Source organism: Piliocolobus tephrosceles, chromosome 14 (assembly GCF_002776525.5).
Source record: "Piliocolobus tephrosceles isolate RC106 chromosome 14, ASM277652v3, whole genome shotgun sequence".
In the NCBI taxonomy this organism is placed as follows: domain Eukaryota; kingdom Metazoa; phylum Chordata; class Mammalia; order Primates; family Cercopithecidae; genus Piliocolobus; species Piliocolobus tephrosceles.
The window spans coordinates 44,102,075-44,129,650 of record NC_045447.1 but is presented as its reverse complement, the minus strand read 5'-3'; the positions used below and the strand labels follow the sequence as shown (position 1 = coordinate 44,129,650).

Sequence of the window (27,576 nt, the reverse complement as noted above, 5' to 3'; positions counted from 1 at the left end):
CTGCCTTCCGGGTTCAAGTGATTCTCCTGCCTCAACCTCCCGAGTAGCTGGGATTACAGGAACCCACCACCATGCCCAGCTAACTTTTTGTATTTTTAGTAGAGATGGGGTTTCACCATGTTGGCCAGACTGGTCTTAAACTCCTGACCTTTGGTAATCCACCCGCCTCGGCCTCCCAAAGTGCTGGAATTACAGGCGTGAGCCACTGCACCTGGAGACAAGTTAGTTCTTGTAGGAGAAAAAGAGACACAGGTGAATTAAAGTGAAGCTTTCTGGAGAAGTAATTTTATTGGTAGCAGTGGTGGAGGGAAGTTTAGGGAAATCTCATGAGTGATAGTTAATTATACTGCACATTTGCTGTGTACCGGTACACTTTCAGATACCGGCAGTAGCTCCGCGGGTTAAGTGGTAGTGTCATATTTCAGATGAGAATGGATCAGTGTGGAAGTTGAGCAGTGTCCCTAAGGTAGCAAGGTAATAAATGGCTCAAGTGCAGCTTCAAACCTAGGTCTGCTTGACTTCAAATGTTTCTGGAATGTGGAAAGTTGAAGGTGGGTTTGGGACAGTCTTTCACTTTGAAAACTTTGGCCCTTTTTCTGTCTAGAGTTCCTGAAAGGCCCTAGAAAGTTTTCTTCTGAAGCATCGTGTTGCTTAGTTTAGTTGTCCTAGTAAGTCAAGGCCCTACATGTCCTTTCTGCATGTTTCCCCAGCAACAGAGGATCTCTTGGCTTGAGCCAGTTGTTGATTCTTGTAAGAATGTTAGTGCAGTAATACAGTAACTAATAAAGAGGAAAGCAGATGCCAGTGGGTCTGGAGGAGTCTTCAGACAGACAGCATGTGATTTTTTAAGGAGACGTGGGATGAGGATTGCTTCTTGTTTTGCATATGGAGTAGTGATCAAAGTCTCTCATATTCCAGCCCAGGGCTAGACTATATTAGTGGATAGTTGGTATGTCAACTGTACTATATTAACCATAATGTAGGTCTGGGCAGACTAGGCATTGTAGGATCTAGGATTTAAAACTATCTCACTCTTATGTCTTCACAAAAATAAATTCCAGGTGGATTAAAGAGAGACATTTAAAAAATAAAAGAACAAAAGTGAATATTTGTCTACCTCATAATAGGAAAGGCCTTCAGCATAAAAGCAGATACAGAAATCATAAAGAAAAAGTTGATCATGTCTACATACACAAATTAAGTTGTTCCAGGTGTTAAATACCATAAACCAAATCAAAAGAGAAACTAGGTAAAATACTTGACTATTAATACAGAGCGAATGCTTAGAGATCAAAAAATAGCAGGAAAATAGGCAAACTCAGAAAATTCAGTAAAGAAGAAAATCAGATGTCAGGTATGTGATTACCTTACTGGAAATAAGATTGGCACAACAAAGCCACCACGAGTTTTTTTTCCATTATCAAATTAGCAAAAATTTTAAAACATGATCAAGCACAGTCCCTAGTATCAGGGAAGGTCTAAGAAATGGGGCACTTGTGCTGCCAGTAGTAATATAAACTGGTAGACTAATAGGAACAAGTGGGTAGGGTTTCAGAAGTCTTTAAAATACATATCCTGGGCAGGGTGCGGTGGCTCACGCCTGAAATCCCAGCACTTTCGGAGGCCGACCTGAAATCCCAGCACTTTCGGAGGCCGAGGTGGGCGGATCACCTGAGGTTAGGAGTTCGAGATCAGCCTGATCAACATAGTGAAACCTTGTCTCTACTAAAAAATGCAAAAATTAGTTGGGCATGGTGGCATGTGCCTGTAATCTCAGCTATTCGGGAGGCTGAGGCAGGAGAATCGCTTGAACTTGCGGGGTGGAGGTTGCAGTGAGCCGAGATTGCGCCACTGCACTCTAGCCTGGGCAACAGAGTGAGACTCTGTCTCAAATAAAATAAAATAGGCTGGGCGCTGTGGCTCAAGTCTGTAATCCCAGCACTTTGGGAGGCCGAGACGGGCGGATCACGAGGTCAGGAGATCGAGACCATCCTGGCTAACGGTGAAACCCTATCTCTACTAAAACTACCAAAAAAAAAAAAAATTAGCCGGGCATGATAGCTCACACCTATAGTCCCAGCTACTCAGGAGGCTAAGGCAGGAGAATCACTTAAACAATCCAGGAGGCGGAGGTTGCAGTGAGCCGAGATGGCACCATTGCACTCCAGCCTGGGCAACAGAGCAAGATTCTGTCTCAAAAAAAATAAAATACACGGCCGGGCGCAGTGGCTCAAGCCTATAATACCAGCACTTTGGGAGGCTGAGACGGGTGGATCACGAGGTCAGGAGATCGAGACCATCCTGGCTAACGGTGATACCCCATCTCTACTAAAAAATACAAAAAACTAGCCGGGCGAGGTGGCGGGCGCCTGTAGTCCCAGCTACTCAGGAGGCTGAGGCAGGAGAATGGCGTAAACCCGGGAGGCGGAGCTTGCAGTGAGCTGAGATCCGGCCACTGCACTCCAGCCTGGGCGACAGAGCGAGACTCTGTCTCAAAATCAAACAAACAAACAAACAAAAAAAAATGTGTTTACCTTTGGCCAAGAGCAGTAACTCACACCTATAGTCCGAGCACTTTGGGAGGCTGAGGTGGGAGGATGGCTTGAAGCCAGGAGGTAAAGACCAGCCTAGGCAACGGTGAAACCCCGTCTCTACTAAAAAATACAAAAAATTAGCCGGGCGAGGTGGCGGGCGCCTGTAGTCCCAGCTACTCAGGAGGCTGAGGCAGGAGAATGGCATAAACCCGGGAGGCGGAGCTTGCAGTGAGCTGAGATCCGGCCACTGCACTCCAGCCTGGGCGACAGAGCGAGACTCCGTCTCAAAAATAAATAAATAAAAATAAAATAAAATACATATCCTGTGATCCAGCAATTCCTTTTTTTCTTCTTCTTCGTCTTTTTTGTTTGTTTGTTTTTGTTTTTTGATTTTTTGAGATGGAGTCTTGCTCTGTTGCTCAGGCTGAAGTGCAGTGACGCGATCTTGGCTCACTATAACCTCTGCCTCCCGGGTTCAAGCTATTCTTCTCCTTCAGCCTCCTGAGTAGCTGGGATTATGGGCTCGTGCCACCACCCTGGCTAATTTTTGTATTTTTAGTATACAGAGGTGTGTTTCACCATGTTGGCCAGGCAGGTCTCGAACTCCTGACCTTGAGTGATCCTCCCGCCTCAGCCTCCCAAAGTGCTGGGATTACAGGCATGAGCCACTGCGCCCGGCTGTAACCCAGCAATTCTACACCGAGGAATTTATTACAGAGGTGAAATTGAATATGTTTCCCCTATACTTTCACTAGTTTGATAAACTTCGTATTTCCCAAACTTTATAGAATGCTTTAAAAACTATATAGGTAGGTGGCACATGGCTTAAAGTAGTAAAAGGCCACTGACATAATAAACTACAAGAAACTCATTTTTGTACTGACATATAGGAGTAAAAGTCAACTAGGAAAATTAAGAAAAATATGAGAGGCCAGGCATGGTGACTCATGCCTGTAATCCAACAATTTGGGAGACTGAGGCGGGTGGATCGCTTGAGTACAGGAATTCGAGAGCAGCCTGGGTAGCATGGCGAAATCCCCTCCCTACAAAAAATAGAAAAATTAGCCAGGCTTGATGGCGCATGCCTGTAATCCCAGCTCCTGTGCGGACTGAGGTGGGAGGGTCGCTTGAGCCCAAAAAAGGTCGAGACTACAGTAAGCCATGATTGGGCCACTGTGCTCCAGCCTGGGCGACAGAGCAAGACTGTCTCAAAGATGAAGCTGCAGGTCTCTGCTCACTATGGGTGATTCCAGGCCACACTTTTTTTTTTTCTTCTGCAGAACTTTCATAGAGAAACACTGTTCTCTGAGACTCTTCTGCCAGTCTTCCATTTGTTACCACTGTAAAATAGAAAACAGAAAACAAAATCAAAAGGTTTTGGACTTGGGAGCTTGAGGACAGATGTGTCCACATTTTGGTGAAGTTTGTATATAAGCACATCTTGGTTTTATTATTTTGTTGTATATAGCACCTACCACAGGGATAGCATTTAGTAGCTCAAGGTTCATACAGCATACAGTGCTGTATTCTGCTGTACAACTTTTTGGCCCAGTGTTTGACCAGTCTTTATTGATAGACCAAAATCTTATGTCTTGCAGATGCTGTTGATGGAGTAATGAATGGTGAATACTACCAGGTACAGAGTACTCTGTTTCTATTCATTGATAGTGATTGAGAGTTTTCCTTTCCTGTGATTTTAATTGACCTAGAAAGAAACCCCAGTCCTTTGACTTTCCTGGAAGTATTACTGGCTGGTATGTTATCTACCAAAGTGGAAAGATTTAAAAAGAGGTAGCATTGATAAAAAGAGAACTGTTTTAAAATGTTATTTACCTGCTCCTTGTGTTATCACCTTTATTCTAAAGAAACCACTCTTCAAATGACACTGTGTTAAATGCAGTAAGTTAGTACTAATACTTTAAATAGTTCTTCTTCCATCTTTGTTTATAGTCTGATTAGGTTAACCTCGTAATGTTCCTTAGTTCAATGAGCGGCATATGGAATAATTCTGTAAAGATTAACATTTATTTGAGTCTTTTTTTTTTTTTGAGACAGTCTCTGTTGCCTAGGCTGGAGTGCAGTGGCGCGATCTCGTCTCATTGCAACCTCCATCTCCAGGGTTCAAGTGATTCGTCCGCCTCAGCCTCCTGAGTAGCTAGAATTACAGGTGCACGCCACCATGCCTGGCTAATTTTTTGTATTTTTAGTAGAGATGGGGTTTCGCCATGTTGGCCAGGCTGGTCTTGAACTCCTAGGCTGAAGTGATCCGCCCACCTCGGCCTCCCAAAGTGTTGGGATTACAGGCGTGAGCCACCACACCTAGCCTATGTGGTTGCCTTTTTTTGGGGGAGGGGGTTGGGAGGGCAGGACAGGGTCTTACTCTGTCACCCAAACTGGAGTGCAGTGGTGCAGTCTTGGCTCACTGCAACCTCCATTCCCCAGGTTCTAGCAAATTCTCCTCCTGCCTCAGCCTCCCCAGTAGTTGGGATTACAGGCACATGTCACTACCACCTGGTTCATTTTGTATTTTTAGTAGAGACGGGTTTCACTATGTTGGCCAGGCTGGTCTCGAACTTCTGACCTCAAATGATCCACCCACCCCTGCCTCCCAAAGTGCTGGAATTACAGAGTGAGCCACCGTGCCTGGCCTATGCTGTTGCTTTTAAGATAATCCTTTAACATTTTACAGCAACCACCATTGTGGTTAGAAACAGGGGTTCTGGCTGGTTGCTTGTGGTGGCTCTGGCCGGGTGTGGTGGCTCACGCCTGTAATCCCAGCACTTTGGGAGGCCAAGGTGGGCAGATAACCTGAGGTTAGGAGTTCGAGACCAGCCTGGCCAACGTGATGAAACCCCATCTCTACTAAAAATACAAAAATAAGCTGTGCGTGGTGGCAGGCGCCTGTAATCTCAGCTACTTGGGAGGAGGCAGAGGCAGGAGAATTGCTTGAACCTGGGAGGCGGAGGATGCAATGAGCCAAGATAGTGCCACTACACTGCACTCCAACTTGGGCGACAAGAGTGAAAACTTCGTCTCAAAAAAAAAAAAAAAAAGAAGAACCAGGGGTTCTAACTCAGGTGAAGTGCATTTTAGGAAGTATTTTTTGGTATTAATATAGCACAATTGTGTTTTGTGTTAAGGAAAGTAATGGTCCAACAGACAGTTACGCAGCTATTTCACAAGTGGATCGATTGCAGTCAGAGCCTGAAAGTATCCGTAAATGGAGAGAAGAGCAAATGGAACGCTTGGAAGCCCTTGGTAAGGAATCCCTTTCTGTCTTTGGGTATCTGTTTTCAGTGGAGTAGTTGACCTGGACTCTACTTTTATTCCTTTTTACTTCACATTAACCAGTGTCATTGTCTGGTCTTTGGGAAGATACCTTCTCAGCCTGAAGGTTACAAGGCTACCTGCCCAGAGACGCCTAATCACACAGGCCATTGTGTGAGGAGTAGGGTAGCCGGAGAGCCCCAAGATCCTCTCACAGGGAGAGCATAGTGAGGCTGTTACTGACCTCAAGAGTAGCCTCAGGTGGTGTTTGTAGGGTGCTGTGTAAACTTGAAAGATTCAAGTTTCCCATGTCCATGGACTTTCACAGTCCGTTTTTCTTTTTTTTTTTTGAGACGGAGTCTCACTCTTCAACCCAGGCTGGAGTGCAGTGGTGCGATCTCCGCTCACTGCAAGCTCCACCTCCCGGGTTCACACCATTCTCTTGTCTCAGCCTCCCAAGTAGCTGGGACTACAGGCGCCCACCACCATGCCTGGCTATTTGTTTTTGTTTTTGTTTTTGTTTTTGTATTTTTAGTAGAGATGGGGTTTCATCACGTTGGCCAGGCTAGTCTCAATCTCCGACCTCATGATCTGCCCACCTCTGCCTCCCAAAGTGCTGGGATTATAGGTGTGAGCCACCACGCCCAGCCTCCATTTTTCATTTGAAGGCTGAATTAATTTAAGGTAACATGAGGAAAATGAGATATGTTAGGAAAAATGTACAGTTTGTTTTTCCTACCTTAATATCTCTGTAAGGTAAGTTTTACAGGTAAGAAAAGTGGAGGAGAGGTAGAATAAGTATTTGGAATACTCATCTAAGAAATGGTAAGAGTCACAATTTCAGCTGAAGTCTGCCTTGCTTCAAAGTCACTATGCATCTCCATCAGCCACATTGCTTTCTAAACATTTAGTGCGCATGGCCATCTAGCCACACAGCCTGGCATTTGATAAAGAGATGTGTACACGGAGTGTCACCTGTTGGTTCATGATCAGGGGAGACTTGTGTCTATACATGGTAGATTGGAGAAGTATGCAGAGTGTGAGGACATAATCCACATTGTGGCCTTTTGTTTGTTTTTTCTTTTTTTAATCAGCTGACTTTAAGATTCATCTTTTCTCAACTTTACAGAACAACTGAAAGAAGAGGAAAATAAATGTGTGCACCCCCAGAATCAGTAATTAATATTTCACCATATTGGGTTATCTTTATATAAATGATATGTTTTAGACATACACATACACAAATTGTTCTGACTGACCTACTTTAAGATAAAGACATCATATACTTCGTGTCTAAATATTTCAATGTACACCTCCTAGAAATAATGACATTCTCCTATGTAACCACAGTGTCAGCAGTATTATTCCCTCTTGGGAACTGTTAAACTGGTGAAAACATGAGTCCTTATTTTTCAGATGGGATAACTGACACCCAGAAATAGGAAGGGACATGACCCAGATGACACAGCCAATTAGTGCCAGATCATTTATCTCTCTAGTCCAATTTAGGTGACTTTCAGAACAAAGAACACACTTAATATTTGAACCTTTATAGCACCATTCAGTAGTAATTTTTTTGGTGGAAATATTCTTTATATGTGCTGTCTAGTATGGTAGCCACTAACCACATGTAACTGTTAAGTACTTGAAGTGTGGCTTCACATTTCAAGTGTGACTGAGAAACTGAATTTTAAATTTTCTTTAATTTTAATAAATTTGCATGAAGTAGCCACATGTAGCTAGTAGCTACCATATTGGACAGTGGAGCTGAAGGAAAATGAAAATAGGTCCTAACAGCTTTGGTCGTTGTTTGTTCTTTGTGTCTTTTGAGTATGCTTAGAGCCAAGATTTAGCTGGTCTTAGTACTGCTGGAGTATTTTTCATGTTACAGAACCCAAATTTACAGAACCCAAACCACTCCAAGTTGGAGTGCAGTGCAGTGGCATGATCTTGGCTCATAGTTTCCCCAAGCTCTAGCAGTTTTTCTTCTCCATGGAGAGAGTCTACTTTGGTGTCTGGAAATATTTAGTTTTTCAATTATGAAATTGGGTACTTAGGGAATGCTCTTATGAGCTGTTTTCTTAATTCAGAGTGTTTTGTTGAGAGAAGTAAAGCATTTGGCCTTGCATTCCAACTGAATTGTATTCACTTGGTTCATGAACAAGGTGTTCCTTCAATTTCACCTTTTTTCCTTGCAAAAACTGAGAAAGCACATGATGCCAAAAATAGAGAACTGGTGCCAGTGGTTTTCAGCCCAGCTGCTGGCTACATTCTCAAGTAATTTTCTTTTCTATGACCAGTAACGAGGGTGGCCAGAAGGGAAGGCACCTGTGAATGTGCTTTGCTGTCTAAGGGGACTCTTCCTCTTCATCCTCTGAGGGGAAGAATTCTAAATTAGTATTGCAGTGGCACTAAAGCTGCAAAAGCCAGAAGACCAATTTAAATGTACTGTTTTATGCAAGTAACCACAGTCTGTTCAGCAGGTCACCATTTTTATTTAAATTAATTTTTCAGAGATAAATTTTATATTTTAGACCTAATGTATAATGAATTTTAAATGAACATCAAAATACATAAAAAGTACTGTCCAATCAAAAAGGTAATTATTTGGAAGTAATTTCACCACGATTGAAAAGGGGGCCTTACATTTTAAATTAGGTATTGCCACATGGCACTTCCAGCCCACAGCTTCTCATTGCAGCATAACATCTTCCATTCCACATCCATGCTTCATGCCATGATAGACACATGTTAGATGTTTACTTTAGAGGCTGGGTGGGGTGGCTCAGGTCTGTAATCCCAGCACTTTAGGAGGCTGAGGTGGGAGGATCACTTGAGCTCAGGAGTTCAAGACCAGCCTGGGCACCATAGTGAGACCCTATCTGTACTAAAAAAAAAAAAAAGAAAGAAAAAAAATAGCTGGGGTTGGTGGTGCACACCTGTGGTCCCAGCTACTTAGGAGATTGAGGTGGGAGGATCACTTGAGCCTGGGAGATTGAGGCTGCAGTGAGCTGTGATAGCACTATTGCACTACAGCCTGGGCTACAGAGCAAGAGACCCTATCTCAAAACAAAAAAAAGTTTACTATATATACTTTACAGTCATCAGTGAAAAATCTGAGAAAATGATTCTTCTGAATGATAGATCACCTTCTGACAAATTAGATACCAAGATGAACGTTCTTTCTAACCTGAAACTTGGGGGAGTTTCTAGCTGCCATTAGGCTTTTTCTTATGGTTACACACAGCCTTTTGCAGGTTGTTACTGTAAGACCTTTCTTGCAAAGGCCCTAAAAATGCCCAAGAATACTTCATTTTTCATCCCTTCTAGTAGTTACTTGACGCCACTATTGCTTTTTACTGTCCTTCTCAAAGACACTAATTACAGTTTGGGCCCTTGCTCTGCACTTTCAAAACTCTGTCCAGATCACTGATGGCCACTTTCTAGTCACATTTTTTGATTATTTCTAGGCTTGCCTCCCTTTTTGTCCCTCCTTTTGGAGGAAGCATAATGAGGTAAGCAAAGTGTAAGCTTTAGAGCCAGATCTGGGTTTGAATCTTGGATCTGTCACTTACTATAACCTTTAGGAAGTTCACTCAAACTTTCTGAGCTTTAGTTTTTCTCACTGCTGTAAATGGGATCAGAGTTTATCTTCTTGAGATTGTTGTAAAGATTGAGTTAGATGTCTGTAAAACACCTGCCAGATAGAATGTCCAGAAGAACTTGTTTAAAGTGAAGTATCAGGTTAACTTAAAGTGCCAACTGCCTCAGTAGCTATGACATGTTAACATGTATGTCTTTTTTTTTTGTTTTTTTGTTTTTTGTTTTTTTGAGATGGAGTCTCGCTTTGTTCCCTAGGCTGGAGTGCAGTGGTGCGATCTCAGCTCACTGCGACCTCTGCCTTCCAGATTCAAGCGATTCTCCTGCCTCAGCCTCCCCAGTAGCTAGGATTATAGGCACATGCCACCACATCCAGCTAATTTTTTGTATTTTTAATAGAGACAGGATTTCACCATGTTGGTCAGGCTGGTCTCGAACTCCTGACCTCAGATGATCCACCTGCCTCGGCCTCCCAAAGTGTTGGGATTACAGGTTTGAGCCACCATGACCAGCTGGCATGTATTTCTTTATCTCTCACCATTTACTGATGTATGTCTCTTTCCCTTATGGGAAAACCATATTTAGTCCTCAGAAACTTCATGTTTCATGTTTGAGAATCCAATCTAGCAAACCTGCTAGGTGTGCATTTTCTTGCTCTCATTTCTAGAACGTTTAGGTTACCTGTTAACAATGATCCCATACCTCTACCCCCTGCACTTCTCTCCAGTGCAGTTTCTTTTGTAGCTCTGCCCTGGCTCTGCCACAAACACACTCTGCAAACTAGGAGTAGATGCTTTGTGGTCCTCTCTAGTGCTAATATTCTGTGTTCTAGCATTCTCTGGTTCCTGGATCATCTCTACTTTTGGTAATTGTCCTAATAGCACCCTGCTTCACAGAAGTGCTTCTACCATATTTAGTTATGAGAGTGCCACCTTGTGTTCCACAAAACCATTGTCAAACCTGGAATATGGACTAGTTTGGGAGAAGACTTAAAAAATTAAGATGAATACCCTACTCTGAACTAATATTGGCAGCATTGGTGAAGAATCATCTATAATTGTTTCTCACCCCATTGGTGCCCAGATGGCTTTTTTCTTATTATTAATAAAAGTCAGTATTTCCACATACAGCCTCCTCTTTCGCTCTGCCAAAAACAAGACAAAACAAAACTATTGACCCACTAAGATGTCAGTGGACTGGGATAAGACCAGGAATAGGATCCAGGAATAGGACTGTGGAAAAGATCAGGCAGGGATAGAAGTACTGAAATCAGAGTTGGTTGTGCAAACAGGGAAAACAGAAGTTTATTTTTCCCTCCCTCCCTCTTCTCCCCCAACATGCACATAAACGTGGACCTGCATCCACTGTAAGTTCACTAAGACCAAAATAAACTGATGAACTTCAGTTTGCACTTTGCCTCAGTTGTATTGTCTTTCTCTTCTCTCTCTTCAAAGATGCCAATTCTCGGAAGCAAGAAGCAGAGTGGAAAGAAAAGGCAATAAAGGAGCTAGAAGAGTGGTATGCAAGACAGGACGAGCAGCTACAGAAAACAAAAGCAAACAACAGGTCAGTCCATGGTGGTTGTAGCACATTTTGTTTTCCAAAATTGAATCAGATCCATTCTCAGCATCCAATCTAGGTTTTTGTCTTCTGCCTCCTTTAGTGTGAAATGTCTGCAGTTTTTAAAGAAAGGGCTTGAAACAGGTAGCAAGTCTCTCAGGTTTTGTGAGCATAATTCACCCTATTGTTTAGCCATCCCAGCTGTAGTGAGCTTAGCTCTCTGAGAGTTTGGTTAATAAATGATGTGATTCAGCCAAGGGAAAAGTTACTTTTCATGGAACCCTGAAATGAAAGCTGGGTGTCATGAATACACCCCGATCTCGTTACTTTGGATATGATTATAGACTTGGTCCTGTTGAGTATCCTAAATATAGCCCTGCCCTGAAAACCCCTTCATGAAGGGGTCCATTGGCAGGAAAATGTGCTTTGTAATTAGACAGCCAAGAATGTTCCAACATAATTACTTTAGAATTGAGGGTTCTGTGGGTACTTATCTGTGCCTTAAAAAGTCTTGAATTGACTTATTAAAAATACTCTGTTTGAAATAGATTTTATTTAGTTACTGATGGTTAAGGAGTTGTGAGGAGAAAAAAATGCTTTCATTCTCATATCACCACCCACCAGCAGCTGGGCTTTAATGCCCTGCACTTTGAGCCCTTCTTGGAAGCAGCAAAGAGAGGATATGTGGTGTTGCTTCCTTCAGGGCAGGCAGCTTCAGAGCCCAACTTTCACCGAATAGTCAATCCATTCACTTCAGTGTATAAACGGGCCAGACTGGGCCTGGGGATATTTTTAATTTTCAGGGTAGAGCCTTGGGTTCCTGTACGCAGAGGCAGGAAGCAGGTTGGGTTAAGTGCCCTTATCTCTGGCAGCTCTGTTAGACAGAGATGTGGCAGGAGAGAGAGCTAATGGCTTTGCCAGCCAGCCAGTGCCATTGTGGGTCACGTATGACAGATCAGTTGGACTCTCTTTTGTATACTAGCAGCCGTTCAGCTCATTGAATTCCAGCGTGAGCCTGCGTTCTGGTCACCTTTCTCTGGGGGCGGTGTGCTCAAGGAGTGCCTGTCAGGTTCCATGTGGAGTTCTGTGGGACTGCTCTCTGGTGTGCAGGCTGGGTTGCCAGTGGTGATGGCTTCCATCAGCTACGTGGGGCTGTTGTCGAGCCTGTGGTCAGTAGGTGGTGCTGACAGGTCCAGGCGCCTGTGTCCTCTGCTCCTTCAAGATGATTTTCTCCCAGGTGCAAGTTCAGATCAGTAAAGCCAAGTGGGGACTGTGTACGAGCACCCTGTGAGCCCTGGGAACTCCCCCAGCCGGCGGTCCTGACACTTGAGTTTAGTTTGAAGTACTGTAGCCATACCAACCCTCCCTGCACAGGATCTGTGATGCTTCAGGAACTTGACACGCAAATTTTCAAACTTAGATAATGAATATGTTGGTAACAGCCTTTCTGTTGCAGAAATTTTTTCAAGGAAGTTTTGCTGAACTGTCAAGAAAGGGATACTCTCTGTATACAGAATCCATTGTTCTCAGAGGGAGTAATGACACCTGTTTTTAGGAGCTTAGTCTTAAAAAGTTTAGTCCCTCCAGGCATTGAGTTTGGGCCTCGGTACCTTTCTTTACTTGGAACTGTAGAGTGCTGGGTAAGCTGGTCTCACAGATGAAGCTCTTAAGTTCCAGAGAGAAAAAGGGACTTTCCCACCACTCACTGAGAATGTAGAGCTGTTTAGGAAGCAGGTCACTTGCCTTGTGGGAACTTTGCAGCACAGGGCTGACCCTGAGAGCATAAAGCTAGTGGCACACTAGCCATTGTCAGCAGGGCTCTAGGACAGAAGAGATGGCTTTTACACTTTATTCCAGTGATTCTTCACTGGTTGGAGGTGGGAGCCATTTGAGAGTCCCTTTGGGGGGCTTCTTCCAAGGGTCTACACCCTCCTTTGGAGATTTTTATATTGCTGACTACTCCCGCCTCCATCCATGTTTGACTCTAAACTTGAGTTCAAAGGAATAGGTCCCATTTAGATGTATAAAGTAATTCGTCCTTGTTATCCGTCTATGGGTAAAGAGTGAATATTTTTAGAAAAGAAAATGGAGACCAGACACCTTGACTCACACCTATAATCCCAGCACGTTGGGAGGCTGAGGCGGGCAGATCACTTGAGGTCAGGAGTTTGAGACCAGCCTGCCCAACATGGTGAAACCCCATCTCTACTAAAAATACAAAAATTAGCCGGGCGTGGTGGCATGTGCCTGTAATCCCAGCAACTCGGGAGGCTGAGGCAGGAGAATCACTAGAACCCAGGAGGTGAAGGTTACAGTGAGCTGAGATTGCGCCATTGCACTCCAGCCTGGGTGACTCAGTCTCAAAAAGAAAACGGGGTGCTCATTTCAAGCAAGCATGATTCTCTCTGGAATGTTAAGGGGACCCGAGAGATAAGGCAGAAAGATGAGAAGTTTGAAAGAGGAAACTCGGAGACAGGAAGGGCATCCAGTTAATTGTGAGAGCATCCTCAGGCCTCCTGCCTTCCAGCTGCCTCACCACTCGGTCACCAAAGCACTAGGAGCACATCGCGCCTGGTACTGCACTGGGGATTGGTGTGTGGCCGGCAGACATGGTTCTTGCCCTGCACAATCTGTAGTCTATTGTCAGTCCCCAGACTGCATCTCCCTCCTTTTATCCCAGGTTGGGGCCTCAGTGTCATGGCACAAGAGCTGTGAATTATTCAGTGACAGCCATGGAAAAGAATTTCCTTTTCATAGGAGCCAGCCAGAGCAGTGACTGACTCCTGCAGCTGGATGAGTTTGCGCGTCAAGAACAACCCCAGAACATTTACCCTATTACAGGTAGCACTTGTGCTTGTCAGCTGTTTCAAGGCTTGAGAAGCTTTGGGGAACGCACAGTTCTCAGAGATGACAAACATTTTTTTCTATGCCCACTTTGAGGCTGTTTATGGAATGAAGTTCTGAATTGTATTCGTGCCTCCAGAGCTTGTCCTGGGGCAGGCATTCCTCTTCCCTCCCGTCTCCCAAGCCTCCCTGAGCGTCTTCCTGCCTTGGCTGAGGATTGCTACTTTCAAGTGAAAGACAAGCGGAGGGCCACCTGTGTGTGTGTCTGATTTTCTGTATGTTCTGGGCCTGCAACCCTGACAGGGGATATGCTTGTCACTGAGGAGCTCTTTGTTCTTGGGCTAGCTGCAAAGGAGCAAGAGCCTGACATTCAAACTTTGTTGTCTTAGTGATGATTTGACAGGAGTCGTGAAACCTCTACTCTTCTTGTGGAGGGAAACCCAAGTTGAAATCGATCAGGTTTAGCCCTTTGTGTAAACTAAAAGGATTGTGGCTTTACAAGCCAGCCTGCCTTGCCTTTTCCTCCCACTAATTCTGCCCACAAACAACTCTGTTTTCCTGCTGAGTCACTTTAAGTTACAATCAGCCTGCTCTTTTTGCTTTCTTTAAATTCCCACAAAACACCTCCTGTGTGTAAACCAAAATGGGAAAGAAGGAAGGGCATGTGTGAGCTTCAAAATTAAATTAAAATTACTAGAATTTGCCTTCAGATAAAATATGTGAGGTTAGCTTAATGACCAGGCATGGTTATCCTTGAAAAATGTCTTTCCCTTTGCCCACCCCAAATCGACTTGACAAAGGACAGGGTAAGACTCTGTGAGTGAGGTTCCCTACCCAGCCACAGTGGACAAGAGTGGGCTGGCTGAGCCCAGGGAGTCAGTCCAGGGCAACAGTCAAAGCCAGCCTGGCCCCTGCTGTGAAAATTTCTCCACCCAGTCTGCCCCCTCCTTCCTGTCTGAGAGCCCTGCCACGTTGAGAGTTAAGAAGGGATGAAGTTCTGGATTCTGGGCTGCACCTTGTCAAAGCCAATTGAGTCTGGTGTAAAAATATTCAGAAACTGTACCCGCTTCTTGAGCAGAGAGCCATATTCAGGAACAACGTAAGCCAGGGTCAGGATCCTAGTCCAGTGTTCTTCCCACCAGACCACTCGCCTCCAGCCATTTTTTCCTATAAGGTTGAGATTTTAAAATGACCTTATGTGTTCCAGGATTCTAAAATGTATCTCACCCAGCCAGTGTGGGGAAGTGGTAGTTGGATAATCCAAGATAAAACTGGCTTTGGGTCCTAGCGCATCTGGTGTCTGGCAGCATTCCTGCCCGGTGATATTTACTGAGTTATGGCAGGAAGGTGGTGTGGCTTTCTGGGCACACACCAGCAGGGAAGAAGCATGACTATATAGTAGAAAGAGCCCTGGACTTAGGGCCAGGCTGCCTTGGTTGTGAGTCCTGAATGCTGCCACTGTGGTGTAGCCGAGTAAGTTGTTTCATCTCTAAGCCTCAGTTACCTCATCTGTACAGTGGGGGTGAGAACAGGCAGGGTCATAGGTTGTTAGAGTTAAGGATTGAATCAACGTAATGTATGTGAAGGGGCTTAGTCCATAATTGGGTGCTTAATAAATGCCCATGTTGCTGGGGTAAGCCAAAGGGATGAAGCTGGCAGTGCTCACTCTGTCGTGGAGCAATCCCCATGTCGGAAGACCGGCGGGAAACCAGTCCTGCTGAAGTCTCCAGCGCTGGAAGCCTCACGGGGGTTAGGAAGGAGCCTTGGGAGCAGCTCTTCAGAGCACAGTTGCACCTCAATTGTGGATTTTAGATGTTTCTGCTTCTCAATGTTCTCTCTTTTTTCCTGCCTGCTTGCCTGCCTTTTGGACCTCTTGCTGTCTAGGGTGGCAGATGAAGCTTTCTACAAACAACCCTTCGCTGACGTGATTGGTTATGTGTATGTTGCAAAACTAATTCCTTTTTCTTGTGATTCTTTCTACTTTTTGTTTAGAGTTAATGCCCCTTTTATGTCACAAGTTGCTTTGCTTTTTAAATTATTTCAAATTGGCATTTTGGGGGCTGCCTAAGAATTGATAAGTGGGGTATGATCCGTTGATGAATCTTCCAGAATTGTGACTCCCTGCATCCTCTGATGACCATTTTTCATATTGGGGGTTTTGGAGGGAAGAAAGCTAACTCACTTTCAAAATGTGTCATTTGCGATCTTATCTGGGAAGGGTTTGAAGCTCGGGGAAACTCGGCCCTGTTGCTCTTGCTGCTGTCACTGCCGCCATGCCCTGTTGCATGCCTGCCTCAGGTGGGAAGGAGGTTTCCCCACCTGGGAGCAGGTGGCAGTCCCAGGAGGTTAGGAGCCAGTGAGCAGCAGCACCTTGCATTGCCAAAGTCAGAGCTGTGGGGCAGCATTTTCCATACTTGGTTCATTCAAATGATGTGGGGTCATTTGCCTCTCCCTCAGGCAGAAGAGTCCAGAGCAGAGGAGGTTGTCTCCAGTGGGTGTCTATAATTGTTCTTCTGTGGTCTCGCATGTCAGAAATTGCTATTTAGTGGTCAGCTTCTGATGTCCTGTCTCCTAGCACAGGGAAGCCCCCAGCTTTGAGATCAGGATAGTGAAAGTGTCTGATACGGGCCACTTGGGCGTCTCCCCCAGACCCCCCCAAAAGAAACCTGCATCTTCTCTGGAGAAGGTGTTCTTCTTCTTTTTTTTTTTTTTTTAAACGATTCCTGTTATCAAAGCAGTATTGCTGAAGAGTTGGAAACAGTTCTCATTGTCTCCTCCTTAAAAATTAGGGCTGGCTTTACAAGAGAAGTAAAGGTGGAATGGAAGAGGAGAGGAACCTGTAAAAGGTGGGCGATGAGCTCAGGTCTGTAGAGCCTCTCAGGGCCTATGACCTGGAGATGTTCATCCCCTTAGAAGACAGAACTGGGTTTCCTGGTCCCCCAGATGCATTTGCAGTGAGACTTGTGAAATGCTGGACTTACAGGTGGTGTTTGATTTGATTTCTGCACATTCTCTCTGGAGTAGAAATGGAGACTGGAAAGGTCGAGTCTGGTTTTGCTGGGCAGCTGGGTGGCCAGCAAAGCCAGCTGCACGTCCCTAAGCACAGATAGAGTGGCAAGGGCATGTCCAGCTTACTGACCATCTGCATTGAGCTCATTCTCATTTTCTATATCTGACTTAAAGTTTCTCTCGTTTCTTTTCTTCTCTTCACCTTTAAGCACAAACATAAACCATCCTTGCTACAGCCTAGAACAGTTAAGTAAACCTTTCTCACTGCCCCTAACTGTGTGTGCCATGAAGTCGCAGTGTTGTAGTGGCTCTGGGCTTCAGCGGTGTTTGCCACGGCCATCCCTGTGAATAGTGCCACCCCTCCGTCCCTACAGACCAGTCATCTCCATTGCTTTCGCTTTGCCCGTGATGCTTGTTGGAGTAGATGAATATAGTGTGTCTTACTGCTGTCCTTTCCGGCTGTAGCTCCCACCAGTTAATTCCGAACTGGGGGTGGGCTGACCTTGATGTGAAAGAATGTTGGAGCAGCATCCTGCCAAAAAGCAACTCACGTTGGCTCTCCTGCCAGTGTGCCCTGAGTGGCCCCAAGGCACCTGGCTGGAGGGAAAATGGCAAACTTTTGGCTGACTGGAGAATGTCCTAACAAACCCCCTTCCAGAATGGCTTTAGTCTTTAGTGCCTGCTAGCATGGGAGCTTTGTCTTGAATTCCTTTTGATCTGCCCCGTTTCTCTCCAGCCTTAGGAATAAATCTAGAGGCTATTGTGCAATGATCTGTGGGCTTTTTAGAAGTCTCTAAATTTCCTTGAAATTCAGTACAGCCCAGCATAAACTACTCAAGTTCTTGACCAGCCTGCTGCTTTGTTCTTGTTAATAAAAGCAGTGTGTAGCTGGCTAAGGACTTGTTTTATTAATGCTCCACAGGAGCAGAGACAGCCAGACAGAGAGACATAGTGAGCCCTGAACCAAACACCTGTATTCCAACATTTTACACAGTGGTCTGGGCACCCTGTGCCTAGGAGAGCCAGCCACGTGTCTACCTGAGTCTGACCTGGGCCAGGGACTGTTATCTTGGGAAAGCCAGAATGCCATTAAGAAAGGGACAAACAGGCAGTTGCTTGTGTAGCAAGGCAGCCACCAGGTTGCTCAAAGGGGGTTCTACATAAACCAACATATTTTGTTGTTGCTTCCAGGGCAGCAGAAGAAGCCTTTGTAAATGACATTGATGAGTCATCCCCAGGCACTGAGTGGGAACGGGTGGCCCGGCTGTGTGACTTTAACCCCAAGTCTAGCAAGCAGGCCAAAGACGTCTCCCGCATGCGTTCAGTCCTCATCTCCCTCAAGCAGGCCCCGCTGGTGCACTGAAGAGCCACCCTGTGGAAACACTACATCTGCAATATAATCCTACTCAGTGAAGCTCTTCACAGTCATTGGATTAATTATGTTGAGTTCTTTTGGACCAAACCTTTTTGTCTTTAGAGTTGATCATTGTTTGTGATTGCATGTTTCCTTCAACTGTGTTCTCCCTGGCATTCAGAGAGGAGGGGGAGGAGTAAGAGGAAGGGGAGGGAAGCCTCCCAACAGTAGCCTCAACCTGTGCTTTTGTGCATTATTCTGAGAATAAATTTCTGTTTCAAACTGTATTATGTGAATCTTCTTTATTGACCTCAAGATGTGTTGTAGTTTGGAGTGAGGTTGGAAGGGTTGAGGAATTTCCTTGAAATTTCTAGGGCTGAGGAGGCACAGCCACTGGGCACACAGCCCTGCCTTGAACTGAGATAGCGCCGGGATCTAGAGTGGGATTCTGTGGACATTTTCATTTGAGAAGGGAGTTTAATGGCTGAGGGGATTATAGCGCCGGGATCTAGAGTGGGATTCTGTGGACATTTTCATTTGAGAAGGGAGTTTAATGGCTGAAGGTTAACCCCCTCATTATCTACCTAAGACACAGCTGTGAATCCTCTCACCGACCTAGTCGTTTTCTCCCAGATGGGCTCTTGTTTGCCAGTGTCCCTCGGTTTAGGGTCTTGGATAGTATATTTCAGCAGGAGTCTGTCTGGGGCATGTAGACTCTAGTAAGACCTTGACTCACTTGGATCTGGCCAGTAAGCCTGAGTCAGGACGGCATTCACGTGTGGCTAGCCCCATTACTGTTGAGTCCCGTAGCACATGTTGGGTTCTGTGCCATCCCAAGCACTTGGTTCATATGTCTCTTGTAAAGTCCTTCATCTAGACCTGTGCTGTCCAATGCAGTATTCACCAGGCACATGTGGCTATTTAAATGAATTTAAAATACATTTCTAGTCCTAGTCACAATTCATGTGCTCAGTAGCCATATGTGGTTAGGTGGCATTTGAATTGGATAGCACAGATTATAGAACATGTCCATGGTCACAGAAAGCTGCACTGGACCCGGCTGTAGCTCCCACCAGTTAATTCCAAACTGGGGGTGGGCTGACGTTGATGTGAAAGAATGCTGGACCAGCATCCTGCTGATCTATACAGGTGTTTCCAGGAGCCCGTGCTTCGTTCAGACACCAGTAAGTTCATTATCTGCCTTCAGAACCTGGCATAGTACCTGGCTCGTTTTAGGTGATGTTCCAAGCAATTATTAAAGCCATATTTCAGTAATCTTCTTATGACTACCTGGTATTTCCAAACTGGAGATTGAGGTAAACTGTAATACCATGCTCAGGATGGGGGTTAGGTGTTGCCATTGCCAAGAAGGAAAGGCCACTATCTCTTCAATGTTAATTATTTTTGGCTGGAAGGAGCTTTCATTACTTTTCCTGCTACCTCCCCCTTTCCAAGCTTCTTAGTTGGGCTTTCCTTGACCTGGCCCACATTTCTGGCCTCTGCTTATTCCTCCCCCTTTAGTCAAATCTGATTACAATCAAGCAATCACTGTTCGCAGACTTTTGTTCCTACTGGAACCTGCTAATGCCATTCCAAATGTCAAAATCCCAGAACTAATTCAAAGGCCACCCCCCTTCCCCTGAACTCCCATGGCCATCTACCTGGGGCAGCTTATTTTTGGTAGTCTTGCCTCCCACACAGCTGGCTTCTTGAGGCAGGAGGTGGCAATTTTAAATGTCAGCAAAATCTTTGACATTCTCTAGATGGAGAGGTGACTGAATAATGTGACAAAAGGGATGCTGGGATGACTTCCAAGGCTAGGTCATAAAAGGCAGTTTGGAACAACTAGCTGGTGGCCCTGAGCCACCTCATAAAAAATTCTGCCTCTGAAGCTACCCATGTGGTGAGGAAGCCTAAACTAGCCCACACAGAGGGGCCACCTGAGAGACCCTATAACCACACACAGTGGGAGATGCCTCACCAGCCAGCCACCTGCTATTCCAGCTGACAACTACAAGTGCAGGACACTCTGAGCTACAACTGTCAAGTTTGAGCCTTTCCCAAATCCTGACCCACAGAAACCACGACATGAAACAATTACTGTTGTTTTAAGCTCTTTAGTTTTGAGGTGGTTACACAGCAGTAGTAATTTGGGATTGTTTCTAATGCCTGTATGAGACCCACATGGGGCCTCATAAAAAGAGGGAGTGGGTCTAGGAACTCAATACTTAGTGAGTGCTCAATACTTAGTTTCAAACTCCTTTCTTGGGGCTACTTTGCTTTTTTATGCCAAATTTTCAATGTTATATATAACAATGCTTTGTTTTTGTTGTTTTTGAGACAGGGTCTCACTCTGTCACCCAGGCTAGAGTGCAATGGCATGATCATGGCTTACTGCAGGCCTCGACCTCCCAGGCTCAGGTGATCCTCCCACCTCAGCCTCCTGAGTAGCTGGAACTAGAGCACTCGCCACCACGCCTGGCTAATTTTTTTTGTATTATTTTGTAGGCTTTTGGCATGTTGCCCAGGCTGGTCTTGAACTGTAGGGCTCAAGCAATCTTTCCACCTCAGCCTCCCAAATTGCTGGAGCCACTATGCCCAGCCATGCTTTCTATTAATAGACTTTTTTTGGTTAAGAAAGCAGTGATATTAGAGGCCTTAAGGAAGTTATATAACCTTCAAAATGTAAGCAATGCAACAACTTTAAATCTCTTCTGGGAAGGAAAATGCTTTTGGCTAGTGAGTTACAAACAAAACAGAATACAACAGGATTTCAACAAGGAAATGTATTTTTTCTTTAGAATTTGACTCAGAACAGTAACATAAAAATATTTACATTAAAATAAATTAACATGCAATTACTTAGCCATATGTAATAATTTACGTTGGAATATATTAGCCTTCCCATAAGTTTAATAAAAACTAATATTTGGTTTTAGATTCAATACCATCCTTTCAAGTATTTTGTATGAAACTTGGTAGCAATGCAATTGTCTGATGTACAGAGCAGATTTCACCGTAAGAGATTACACCAAAGAACAGATGTCCCTTCGTGGAACATCATCTCACCCCAGACTCAGAAACTGAGCAGCCAAGCTTCCTTCCCAGGAATCACCATGGAATGTCTGAACAATAACCAGGCCCTGGAGATTACTGCAGGGCTGGTAGAGTTTTAGGAACCAGCCAAACTTTTTCACACTCACCCACTAGGAAGGATATAGTTCAAATGTAATGTTGATTCCTTCAGTTTATTTGAACACTGAAACAATATGTTGTAGAAACCTTCATTTTCCCAAAATAAAAATCTGAAAAATATATGCACATGATTTTTTAAATATCTAAAAGTACCCATAAAAACTTGTCACTAGGGCCAGGTGCGATGGCTCACGCCTGTAATCCCAGCACTTTGGGAGGCAGAGGTGGGCGGATCACCTGAGGACAGGAGTTCAAGACCAGCCTGGCCAACGTGGTGAAACCCTGTCTCTACTAAAAATACCAAAAAAAAAATCAGCCAGGCATGGTGCATGTGCCTGTAATCCCAGCTACTCAGAAGGCTGAGGCAAGAGAATCACTTGAAGTCGGGGGCGGAGGTTACATTGAACCACAGAACTCCAGCCTGAGTGACAGAGTGAGACCCCGTCTCAAAAAAATAAAACACCTGTCACTAGACCAAATACTACACTGGTAAAATTTCACAGCAGAGAGGAATATTTGATTAAATTCAGGTGATAGGGTCAAGGATCCATTAAGTCATTTACAAATCAGATATTAGTATTAAAGGTTTTGGTGGCCTAGAGTGAATTAGAATATGTTAGCATTTTGAAAGTTTTTGAAATGAGAGGTTGTGTGGCTCAGCAGAAAAAGCACAGAGGGACCTGGAATCAAACTCTCTCTCTAGCCACATAGCTTAAACACACCAAGTGTCAAACACACCAAGTTCTATATAATAAAAATTAAAACACCTACCTCATATGTTGAGAGAATTTAGGATAATGTATATGAAGCACCTAGTTCAGAGCCTGGCACACAGTAGGCACTTAGTAAGTGGTGGCAGTTAGTATTTCTTTCAAGTTCATAGCCAGAACTTTGGCTTTTGTATTTTGACACCAATGAAAACGTGAATTATGTAGCCAGAATCCTGATTCACGGCTCTGGGCTCTAGGTAAAACTCATACAAACACTGCTTTAATAGACACCCTAGGGTGTTCCTCAACACAGTAGGAAAGGCTATTGAAGGAAGAAGTGTCTGCTGGTCAGTAGCAAAGATCCTTTTGGGACAGTTAATCTCCTTTTAAAGGCTCTAAGTCCCAGTGGCTTCTCAGCTGTCCTAAGAAGATAAGGACAAGGTCACTAAGGCCACTGTAATTTAGATCCCTGGTCTAAAGTCTCTTGTAAGTTCAGCTAGAGTAGTAACATCTTTCAACAAATGGTATCCAGGATTGGGGGGATATCTGAGATGTGGGGGTGATATGTCCAGTGTCTTGATTGTGATGCTTTCACAGATATACATATGTCAAGGCTTATCAAATCGTAGGCTTTAAAAAAAAAACCAATAAAGCTGTTTTAAAAAAAGCGTACTTAAGCCCTTCCTGGTAAGACTTCCCCGTTCCTTGACTGGATCACCTTCTGTGATCTTAGTTTGGGGTTAGAGGAGGAAGGATTTTTTTTTTTTTTTTTGAGATGGATTCTCGCTCTGTCACCCAGGCTGGAGTGCAGTGGCATGATCTTGGCTCCCTGCAAGCTCGGCCTCACGGGCTCAAGCAATTCTCCTGCCTCAGCCTCCCGAGCAGCTGGGACTACAGGTGCATGCCACCACGGGGCTAATTTTTGTATTTTAGTAGAGATGGGGTTTCACCAGGTTGGCCAGGCTGGTCTCGAACTCCTAACCTCAGGTGATCCACGTGTCTCAGCCTCCCAAAGTGTTCAGGCATGAGCCACTGTGCCCGGCTGGAAGGATTATTATTATTATTTATTATTATATTATTTTTTGAGACAGAGTCTTGCTCTGTCACCCAGGCTAGAGTGCAGTGGCACGGTCTCAGTTCACTGCCAGCTCTGCCTCCCAGGTTCATGCCAGTGTCGTGCCTCAGCCTCCCGAGTAGCTGGGACTATAGGGGCCCACCATCACGCCCGGCTAATTTTTTGTATTTTTAGTAGAGACGGGGTTTCACCATGTTAGCCAGGATGGTCTCAATCTCCTGATCTCGTGATCCACCCACCTCAGCCTCCCAAAGTGCTGGGATTACAGGCGTGAGCCACCGCGCCCGGCCTGGAAGGATTATTAATGCAAACTTCAGGATGAAGTGACATCCCAGGCAAGGCCTGCAGGTTTCAGTGGTATTAATCCATTAGTAAGCAGAGTTCTAAGGCTTCCTCTCTATTATTGTAGCTACTTTGGCACAGAAAATTGTGACTGGAACTTACAGGGTTTGAAGTTAAAATGACCCCTACTAGGAAAACATCAGAAAGAACAGCATCTACAAAAATAGGAGTTGGGAAAGGTGACTTTGGAAGAGGAGACCAAAAGCAAAAAAATTTCTCTGCCAAAGTCACCTGTAGTTCGATACTAGATTTGATGGTTAAGAAATGGTCATCCTAAAGACAAGAACTTGATTCCACTCAGGAGCTCTTGAGAGATGGTCCATGTCTGTTCCTGGAGGTCTAATAGATCCTGCGTGTTGTGTAGTCCAGAACCATGCTGGCAGCACCCAGGAGGGCAGGGTCAACCAAATCCGAAACCACTACGTCCACGTCCTGCACGGAGGACAAGGCCTGCTGGCGAATGATGTCTTTGACAATGTGGATATAGTGACTGGCCAGGACTCCAGAGAGGATCACAAGGGAGGGATTCATGGTATGGAGGATGTTCACAACCCCAAGACCCAAAGCTGTTCCAGCTACAGGGAGATAAAAATTAAAATGAGTTTCTGAGAGAAGCCAAAATCAAAATACCAAAGAGGGAGGCAGAAAAGAGCCAGCAGCAGAAATGATAAAGAACATCCACCGCATGCAGTGGGAGGCAGTGTTTTAAAAGCAGTTCACGGTTGATTCTTAATATGAGAAAATGATCATGTGACAGCCTCAAGTGGAAAAAGCAGGGTGTACCACACGATCTCCACTAGGCAAAAAAATGAATAGAAAGACTTGAAGGAAATGTTAATAGTTGGTATCTCCAAATGGGAAAACTCTAAGTGATATTTTTTCTTACAACTGTCCTATATTTCTCTAAATTTCCTGTAAAATGAACACGGAGCATTTTTATAGTTGTCAAACCAAACCAAACACCTGCTGAAAAAGGCAATGCTGCCAAATACCTTGAATGCAATTCCCTTTTTACCTCTGAGTAATTAGGAAAGAAACCTCTGAACAGACACTGCAAAGCACCTGTCCCTAAGAGACGCAGGGTCTCTTCTGGGGCCGGGCTGGGCCATATGATGTCTGAGGCTACCCCCTGCAGCACAGCCACCTGCAGCCACATGCTCACCTGTTCTTAGGATGCTCTGGGCCTTCGCATTGCCAAGTTTCGCAGCTTGGATGAGATGGAGTGCACCCACAGCCTCATCTTTTGGCACTGACATCCCTTCCACCAAGAGCAGGTCCTCTGAGCAGAGTGAGAAGGAAAAGCAGTCACTAATGAGCCTTGGGGAGGCCAAGCTCACCATTGGGCCCGTGGAAAGCAAGCCCCTACATGGGAAGATGGTGTTTTCTTTTCACAACTGCAAAGCTTATCATTCACAAACATCTCTATACACTGCCCCTAAAGCTTTTGCTACCCTCTTGCTAACTGGTTGTACATAACCCAGAACCTATCTTCCTGGAAAAACCTCAAGTCTGACAACAGCCTCCTACCCCTCTGGCTCCCTCACTTCTCACTTCCAGGAGCAGACAGTCTTTGAAGTGTTCTTTTCTCCAAATTATCACCTTCCTCCCACATTCACTCCTTCCTTACTCATCCCAGACACAGTGCTGTGCCATCTGCCAGCACCACACATTCTATGGCAGCAAGGCACAGCAGCTAAGGAACAGACACAGGCCTGGGGTCAGTGCCAGCTCTGCCACTCCCAGCTGCATGACCCCATGCCTGTCACCTCACCTCTACACATTCCTCCTTCCTAGAAGATGAGGGCAATAGTGCCTACCCTGGCAAGGTTATCTGAGGAATGAAATGAGATCATGAACATAAAGTACTTAGTTAAGTGCTGGCCAGAGTAAATGCTGAGTAAGCAGCAGGAATTTCTGTGGTTATCTGTAGTCCTTGTCTTCCGCCTGTCACCAACTCAGATCAATCTGCCTCCTCCTAATCTGCTAGAATATCTGGACCCTGAAGGAAAAAAGTCCCCAGCTGTGCAAACTGCTACCTAGACATCAACTGGTGGTCTCCTGTCTCCCCTAGGCCCTCACAGCTCTCACACATTCTCCCTGACTGCTCTCTTCTATACCTTCACCGCCTTCCCAGTCCTTCTGCCCCCACTGCCAACAGACGAGCATACTTCTTACCTCTCTCATAGGGGGCACCACCAGGCAATGATCCCCTACCTTTTTGCTTCCCATCCCATACACCCATCATCTCGGCTCGCCATGCCCTCTTGTGGGCCCTGTGCCTGGTTTTGCAGCTCATCTCTTCCCACCTCTTCAGAACCCTACTGTGTAGGGCTCTATACACTTCTCTCCTGCACACTCAGCCTCCATTCCCCATTTCCTTTCCTTCAGCATATGCTCACAAATTGGTTTTGGGGGCCAAAAATCTATACTCTTTTTATGTATGTATGAAGCACAGATATACTACACATACGGTGCATGTATGTGTGGTATATACATAACATGTTTTGTCCATTTATTTCTTCATTAAAATGTGTATTAAGTACCCACCCTGTGCTACTGGCTGAGAAAACAAAACTGAAGGAAATCTTCCCTGCTATTCTGGAACTCTAGACCTCTGTGCACCACCACTCCTGGGGAGGAAGAGTGGCAGTATGGGTCAGGACCAAGGAGGCTGTGCTGTTTTAGTGCAAGGGAGCCCTGCTTTTTCTCTAAGAAGTGAAAGGGGGGAAAATTCTGGCTTCAGTGTTCAGCTCTCTTTGGAATTTCCACTTTGAAGTACTTGTCTACTATTTGGTTACTTAATTCCTTGAGAGAGGGACACCAACCATCATGGAGTTTTTTTGCCTCCCTCTGCAAGGCCATTCCAGAGGCGTATGCTTCAATGCACCCATGGCTTCCACAGGAACAATCAGGCCCATCCAGAGACACAACAAGGTGGCCCAGTTCTGCAGCACAGAAGGAGCTTCCGTGGATCAATTCATGCTGATGGATAATTCCACCACCGATTCCTACAGTGAGGGACAGAAATCACTGAGGGTGCTTTACCTGAAACAGAAAACTGATATCACAACGCCTCATCTATTTAGCAGAGCTTTGGCATGTGAGGGTCTATATATATTTCTCTAGACAGATGAAGCCCACTAAGCATAAAGCATTCTTTGGTAGCATTTTGGATGGAAATGTTTTTAGCAGATCCTCTGATGCCCTGTGACCCATCTGCTTGGGTCACTGTGATTTCAAACACAGCTGTGGGGACAGTGCAGCGCAAGTGCATGCCCACCTTGTGGGTAGTAGACCCCCTGGTCCAGCACACACTGCCCATCTTTCTGCACCAAGGCTTTCTCCAACACTGAAGCAAGAGCCTACTCAGCCATGCAGGCACAGCACCCAGGGGCAACCTGCAACCGAGACAAGGCAGGAGCCAGCAGATCCACAGGACAATTCTGGATGCTGTTCTGCAGGCTTCTTAGGAGGTGCCGGTAGAGTTCAGCCCCCTTTGCCCCCAAGTCAACTTCAATAATGTTCATATATCCTTAAAGGCTTTCTTCCTGCTATTTCATTTTTCCCACTCTCCCTCCTGCTTCTTGGGGTCACCTCCAAAAAACCATACCTGAACCTAAATCCTTGTCTCAGGCTCTGCTCAGGAAAACCCAAGATAAGTCTTTCTAAACTGTATCACACACTACCTGCTTCCTGAAGCAGAAAATAGTAAATATGATTTTGCCTCTTTTGCTGCTGCCATGTCTAAAAATCTGTGATTCAATAATTACAAATATCAGTGACTGTCTTTTGTTATGGTGTTTAGCAGTTACAAAGGAGTAAAGGGTATTGTGCCTGAGAAGACTCTGCTTTTAAGGGTTGTCTTGCCATCTGTCACATCTTGGGCACTTATTCCTCAACCCCCTAGTCCTCTGATTTACAGCTTAGTCACTGCTCTGAGCCAGGAAGTGGTATCCAAGTTTGCTAAAACTGTGTCTGGAACTAAAAGAGGATGAGCATGAGCTAAAGTACATGAGCTTAGGCTGGGTGTGGTGGCTCACCCCTGTAATCCCAGCACTTTGGGAGGCTGAGGCGGGTGGATCACCT

At 45.1% G+C, this 27,576-nt stretch overlaps 2 protein-coding genes across 5 annotated transcripts in view; one reads left to right on the top strand and one right to left on the bottom strand.

The window, feature by feature from the left end:
• Nucleotides 1-18,455, top strand: part of CLTA (clathrin light chain A) — a 22,146-nt gene extending 3,691 nt beyond the window's left edge. Inside the window, exons 2-6 of one of the 2 annotated variants that reach the window (XM_023203192.2) lie at nt 4,133-4,170; nt 5,675-5,792; nt 10,856-10,967; nt 17,024-17,059; nt 18,006-18,455. In XM_023203192.2, the coding sequence (XP_023058960.1) occupies nt 4,133-4,170; nt 5,675-5,792; nt 10,856-10,967; nt 17,024-17,059; nt 18,006-18,177 (476 nt within the window). In that variant the 3' untranslated portion in view covers nt 18,178-18,455. The remainder of the gene's footprint in view (nt 1-4,132; nt 4,171-5,674; nt 5,793-10,855; nt 10,968-17,023; nt 17,060-18,005) is intronic. The other variant, XM_023203191.2, reaches the window with a different exon arrangement.
• Nucleotides 18,456-20,939: 2,484 nt separating this feature from the next.
• The window catches only part of GNE (glucosamine (UDP-N-acetyl)-2-epimerase/N-acetylmannosamine kinase), a 42,348-nt gene continuing 35,711 nt past the window's right edge, over nt 20,940-27,576 (bottom strand). For all 3 annotated transcript variants that reach the window (XM_023203187.3, XM_023203190.2, XM_023203189.1), the window contains 3 exons: nt 26,316-26,498; nt 24,653-24,769; nt 20,940-24,065 (listed from right to left, as the gene is read on the bottom strand). In XM_023203187.3, the coding sequence (XP_023058955.1) occupies nt 23,830-24,065; nt 24,653-24,769; nt 26,316-26,498 (536 nt within the window). In that variant the 3' untranslated portion in view covers nt 20,940-23,829. The remainder of the gene's footprint in view (nt 24,066-24,652; nt 24,770-26,315; nt 26,499-27,576) is intronic.